This window comes from Protobothrops mucrosquamatus, unplaced genomic scaffold (assembly GCF_001527695.2).
Source record: "Protobothrops mucrosquamatus isolate PMUCROS unplaced genomic scaffold, P.Mucros_1.0 scaffold1199, whole genome shotgun sequence".
In the NCBI taxonomy this organism is placed as follows: domain Eukaryota; kingdom Metazoa; phylum Chordata; class Lepidosauria; order Squamata; family Viperidae; genus Protobothrops; species Protobothrops mucrosquamatus.
In genome coordinates, this window is record NW_015387410.1 from 79,798 (window position 1) to 86,757 (window position 6,960).

Consider the following 6,960-nt stretch of genomic DNA (forward strand, 5'->3'; position numbering starts at 1 on the left):
CTCCGAGACCGCCTTCTGCCGCAGATTCCCTCCCATAGACCGGTACGCTCCCACAGAGTGGGTCTCCTCAGGGTGCCGTCGGCCAAGCAGTGTCGGCTGGCGACCCCCAGGGGGAGGGCCTTCTCTGTGGGTGCCCCTGCCCTCTGGAACGAACTACCCCCTGAGATTCGGACGATTCCGGATCTCCTTACCTTCCGTCACGCCCTCAAGACATGGCTTTTCCAGCAAGCGGACCTGGCCTAGGGAGGATTTTATATTGGGTTCATTTTAAGGAATTTGTAAACAACACAACTCTAAAATTCGGTTTAATTCGGTTTTATAGGGGGGGATTGTATATACACCTTTGTTTTAAATATATGTTGTGAGCCGCCCTGAGTCCCGTCCGGGAGAAGGGCGGGATATAAATTAAATAAATAAAAGGCTGGGAGAAATTTTTGCCAAGGTATCCAAGAGATCAGAACAAAGATGCCTCATCCTCTTGGACGAGGCCATTTCACAGCTAATGCCAGTACTAAGAAGATGCAGTCCCTAGTAGCCACCTAGCTCACTTCACTAGATGAGGTTATCTTTTGATAGCTTTTGATAAAGAACTCAAGAAGTCGATCTTTAAGTATGCTAGTCCTAGACCAGGGGTCTTCAAACTTGGCCCTTTTATGACTTGTGGACTTCAACTCCCAGAATTCCTCAGCCAGGCACGCTGGCTGAGGAATTCTGGGAGTTGAAGTCCACAAGTCATAAAAGGGCCAAGTTTGAAGACTCCTGTCCTAGACTATTGATGGCTTTAGAAGCTAAAATCAGCAGAATGGGTTTTTTTTAATTAGGGCTGGAAATCCCACAGTATTAGCATATCAATCCTAGCTTCAGTTGACCAAACTTGCTATTCTGTTTGGAGTCAACTTCAGTTTCCAAATAATATTGAAAAACAGCCATATGGAAAGGAGGTTTGTAGGGCATAGATAATTTTAACAGAGTAACAGAGTTGGAAGGGACCTTGGAGGTCTTCTAAACCAAACCCCTGGTCAAGCAGGAGACTCCAGACAAATGGCTGTCCAGTCTTTTCTTAAAAGCCTCCAGTAATGGAGCACTCACAACTTCTGAAGGCAAGCCGTTCCACTGGTTAATTAATTGATAGTTGTTTTAATCCAGATATCAAAGAGAATTTACGTAGCTCTGGATTGAACTGTGGAGGTCTTGAGATCTCTGAACTTGGTTGTTTGCTTGCAGATGTTTCATTTTCCAATTAGATAGTATCATCTGCAAGCAACCAAGCTCAGCACCAGGGACTCCACAGTCCAGGTAAACAGTTGTTACCCACTAAATGGCAGTAAGAAGTTATTTTTCCCCCCTGTCTTTCTTTTATCTGAATTTTTGTTGCCTTAATCTAGTACAGTACTGTAGTCCTGAAAAAGAAGACCCTTAAAGGTCTTTTCTCTAGACTGAGATAACCTAAGAATATGTTCTTGTATATTAGTATTGGTTTTAAACTTTAATGTGCTGCTAATTGAAATGCCCACAAGTTTCTTATCTCTGACTATAACTATATTTTTCAGGTGGCCTCAAACCTAACTGTACTGAAAGCATCCAGTTGTAGTAACATAGCAACCGGCTGTTCTGTTCCTGGTAAAGTGTCACTTCAAACCAAAGTGAGTAAAATTGATCACAATTCTGTTTAAAACTTGGTCTGGTTGTTGAAGGTAATAAAATAATGAGCAGTTGTATCTTCAGGTTTGAGGGAACACAGTGCAAATCCACTTTTTGATCAACATTGGCTGGGTTTCTCTCATTGTGGGCAAGGCATTTGTGTATCACATGGCACATGAGCCAGCCTGATTTATACTTCTCCCTGATTGCTCTATTACTGGCTGATCTGCTTGGTGATTGACATCCACAGGTGTTTCCCTCAGGATTAGAGAGAGGATAACAATGTGTCTGAGAAGCCACATATGATACACTGGATTTCATTTGTAAGCTTTAACCTAAACTCCTGAATCAGTACAGCTTTGAACAAAAAAGCAAAAAACTGAACTCAACTTGAATTGACAAGTGTTAATAATCTTTCCATAAGTGCTTATTCAAAAGTACCTTAGGTTCCTCTAATTTCTTGTTTGTTTGGGATATTAAAGGAATACAAGCTATGCTTTCTATGTTTGTATGTATAATTAACATCTCTAACTGGTTCTGGCAACATAATTTTTATTGTAAAAATGTATCAGGAAAGATTATTTAATTTTGCTCTGTGTGTATGAAGTTAAGATTTTTTTTTATAGAAAGAATTTAGTCTTATTTTGGTAAGCAAATAATTGTGATATTACTTTTCAGAGTTTATTTGATTTATAAATAATCCATATTTATCAATCTATGATAAATAGATTGGTGGTGCAGTGGTTAGAATGCAATATTGCAGGCTAACTCTGCCACAATATGGAGGTCAATCCTAACAGGGCTCAAGGTTGACTCAGACTTTCATCCTTCCAAGGTTGGTAAAATGAGTACCCAGATTGTTGAGAGGGCAATATGCTGACATTGTAAACCACTCAGAGAATGCGGTAAAGCAGGGTCCCCAACCTGTGGGCCAGGGATTTACAACTGGGCCGCGATAATGGCCAGTGAGTGTACACGCACATCCTCATTTGTGCAAGCAGTGGGTGAGCGCATGCGCTCTATTTAAGTAAGTGGCAGGCATGCTGCTCGCGTAGAACCATACCCCTGCCGCCCGTCCGCAAAGCCGGAAACACTGGGGAACTCTGCTATAAAGCACTATGAAACAGTATATACTGTAAGTCTAAATGCTATTGCTATTTATTTTTGGATATTAAAGGACTTTCCAAACTTAGCAAAAATGTTTTGACTGCTTCTCAATGAAAGCTCAGCTATTGTCTTATTGATCGTAGGAAACATGACATGCAAAATTATGACGAACACTGCAATGGTCCATTTTTTGCCTACAAAATATTCTACAGAAAATATTTCATATGGACCATAATAAAACTACGAATGTTAAGAAAAGTTCACATTCTTAGCAGGGGTTCAGCTCTTGGATTTATAAAAAAATTACTTATATAAAAATTCATTAGACCTGTAATACTAAATGTTTAGGAGCATGACTTTCCAAAGTGTATGCTGAATCGCATCTCATATTCACATATTTTTTGAAAAGTAACAGATCAGTATTTTTCCATTTCTGAGAAAATACTTCTTCATAATGTATGTTTGCATAAGATTTGTTGAAAATATTGTGTACAGTTGAAAAGATTATAAGTTTAATACAGTTTTAAGTTGTTAAGGAAAGGTCATAGTACAGAATGAAGAATATTCATGATGTATTATGACTGTTTACGTAACAAATAGAAGAATGTAAAAAATTATCCTTACTTCCATTACGGTTCTTTGAATAAATATCTGGAAGTAAATTCCATTATAGTACATTAGATATGACTTACTTTCTCCTAGGCATGCAGAAAGCAATTGTTTCATGAATGAGAAATTGTTAGCTTCCTCCCAGAGAATTTTGATTGCCAGTACTGAATTTAAGTAGACAACTTATTCCTCCAAAAGATTATCCAGAAAGCTGCCTCTTTACTACCGTAATATATTCTCAGAGAATCAAGGATGATCCCATTCATTTTAGATAAATTATTCAGAGAAAATAAAAGGTCTGGTTTACCTTTCAGGTAAATACTGTATAAACCTAACTATCTGAATCCGATGGGTTACTCTTAACTATGTTTAATAATTGATTGATGACATTCAAGCGATAACTCAAAAGGCCAATTGAAGCAACTATCGCTATGAATGCTATTCGAGGATATTTTTTTTTAACCAGTTGGATGAGATAATGAGTTGCATAATAGTGTGAGACATAGAACAGATTTTATAAGACAATGCTCTAGTCCAGGGGTGTCAAACTGCCAGCCCACGGGCTGGATGCATCATGGCGGAACCGTGCCCACCCCATCGCAGGCAATGGAAAAAAAGTCACGATAAGTCACGTCACGTGACGTGGCGAGTTTGACACCCCTGCTCTAGTCCTCAAACAAGTCTCTCAAATTATGTTTAACTACATGGACACTTCTGGGAAATTTTCTTGATAAGAAATTACTATTGCCTTCTACCAGAATGGCTTTTTTTTTCTTTTTTCTTTCTTTTTTATTCTAGCTTAGTGGTCTCCCATCCAAATACTAAACAGTCTGACAGTCCCCTCTCCCCCATCACTCAAGGCAGGCGTGGTTCTGCAATTTGCCATGTCAGTGGTTATCTGAAATCATTTCTAATTAAATGCTTATTTTATTCCATAACTCATGTTCTTTATAAACTAATAATTTGCCCGATAAAGCTGTACAGTACAAGAAATATTGGGTAGTTTCCCTATAGCGGAAGAACTAGAGAGCAGGCACTGGAACAGTGCTGGAGTAATTTATGTGCTGTCAAACAAAACTCTTATTCGTTGAATGTAAGAAAAATGGTAAAAGCAAAGATAAGGCCTAACTCAGATATGCTGCTAAGGGGATAACTTGGAATGGTTTCCAAATGGTAAATGGAAAATAAATATAGTTTACCAGTAAGATTTGCTGGCTGATAGTGTAAGTGATGAGTAGAGAAATGGAGATGTATGAATCTTAAAAACTTCAGCTGTTTTCAGACTTTTGCTTGATAATGAAATTCATTTTTTAAAAAAGTAGATGCAATTATTTCCTCTTGATCTACAACAGCTATTTGCTTGGCTATATTTTATATTTGATGTAATTTGAGACTAGGTGTGTATTGCAATTACATTTTGCAGACTTCCAAAAGCACACCTCTATATTCCCTGAACCAACCATCCTTAGAAGAGTGCAAGAAAAGCAAATCTGCCAACCAACCTAGTTATTCAGATTTTCTGGTATGTCTAACTTGTGTTTCCTTACTGCATAGATTCATAGGAAATAAGTAGAACGTCTGGAGCAATAGGCTAAATATTGGGTTTATTACAGTTTAGTAATGGTATTGATAGGAGCCAGGGGTTTCCTTAAATTACGGTATCTTGGAAGAAGAAATAATCATTGGCTGTGTGAATGTTTTGCATGAAGGGAGGCTAATCCTTATCCTGTCTGAGATTACAGGTAGTCCTCGATTTACAACAGTTTGCTTAGTGACCGTTCAAAGTTACAACAGCAACTGAAAAAAGTGACATGGCCATTTTTCACACGGCCGTTGCAGCATCCCCATGGTCATGTGATCAGAATTCCGACGCTTGGCAACTGATTCATATTTATGAAGGTCGCTGTGTCCCAGGGTCATGTGATCAATTTCTGTGACCTGACAAGCAAAGTCAAATTTGGGAAGCCAAATTCACTTAACAACCAGGCTGCCAACTTAACAACTGCAATGATTCACTTAACAACTGTGGCAAGAAAAGTTGTAAAATGGGGCAAAACTCACTTAACAAATGTCTCACTTAGCAGCATAAATTTGGGGCTCAATTGTGGTCATAAGTTGAGGACTTCCTGTATTTGAAGATTGCTTTATGAATGTTGAGTAACTCAAGATAGAATAAAGGCACATGCTGGTGGGATTAATTTATCCAACTCTCACAATTAACCTTCTTTTAATTGCACTTGCTCTTCAGCTACTTTTTCTTTCTTAAATTCTGACTTGTCTTAATCCTATATAAATAGCCCCATTTTTTTTAATTCTCAGCTCAGTTAAAAATAATATTCTCTGACCATAGGAAACCTTGATGTCATTTCTGCTACTAATACCTTTTTCTTCCTCAACCCATAATGTTGATTCTATGCCCACCTGTAATTTAACAAACTATATAATTATATGAAACCAAATTTAATTTCTTAGTCAGCTAAATATGATTCTGCTTTTTTATCAAGAGATCTTCATTAGCACCAATGGGTAATAAATAATTACAGTTTACATAAGTCTTCTAGCTTGGGTTAAAGACCCATCCTTTGGTCCCTTTTTCAAATCCTATTTCTAACTGCACCTAAAAACAAATATGGAAAAAGAGGGTTCATTTAATATTTTCATTTCATATATCCCAGTTGACAAGCTACTATATTTTGAATTTCTTGCTATCCCATAAATTTCAAATGGTTTCTTTGAACAGTTCTCCATACCAGCTTATTTTGCTGAGGATCGTTTTATTCCTAGGAGAGTTTCAGCTAATGTGGCTGTTAAAATATCCTGTCTGCTAGTTAAAAATCATGCTTTGCTCTCCCTGGAAAAAGAAAATAGTTGAAAATTCCGCTCTACTCTTCCCTGACACTTTCCCCCCCAGAAACGTGTTTCTTTTCTTTTAAATATCTACATTCTTTTTACCACATTTTTCATCCCAATTTCTTCTGAAATGGGTGGTTTGCTGCCTTCACCAGAACCCTATGCACATGTTGTCACCAGGTTTTGCCACACGTTAAAAGGAAAAGAGAACATATATTAAATAAACAAAAAAATGCCATTTGAAAACTGATAACTTTAATCTTGGATTGAAGATCCATATATACTCTGATTATTGACCAGATGGAAAAGCATGTGGTTAGTTCAGTTTCAATTTTACTAAAACTTAGTAGCTTCTCTTAAAAAAAATACTGTTGCAATACATATTTTTATGTAAATGTTTATATTATACATTATAGCATAAGTATAATGTAACATACACACACACTAATTTTGAAATTTACACCAATGTAAGCATTAGGGTGCAAAAGATATGCATTGTGGGCTGGGTTTTACAAAGGCTTAAGCTTATCTAACCAAAGCATGGATAACTATTTATTTATTTATTTATTTATTTATTTGCACTAACTTATATGCCGCCCTTCTCCCCACGGGACTCAGGGCGGCTCACAGCATGTTAAAAAACAACACAAAAAACATTTCCCCTATAAAAGCCAATTAAAAACCCAGATATATATAGCTGTGTCATTATTAAAATCTTTAAAAATTTTCCCTATTTAAAATTCACCCTAGGTC

General features: G+C 37.2%; 1 protein-coding gene across 1 annotated transcript in view; it reads left to right on the forward strand.

Moving 5' to 3' along the window:
* LOC107291849 (protein regulator of cytokinesis 1) overlaps positions 1-6,960 on the forward strand; it is a 33,969-nt gene that overhangs the window by 23,459 nt on the left and 3,550 nt on the right. Inside the window, exons 12-13 of the mRNA XM_029285025.1 lie at positions 1,551-1,643; positions 4,781-4,879. Coding sequence (XP_029140858.1) covers positions 1,551-1,643; positions 4,781-4,879 — 192 coding nt within the window. The remainder of the gene's footprint in view (positions 1-1,550; positions 1,644-4,780; positions 4,880-6,960) is intronic.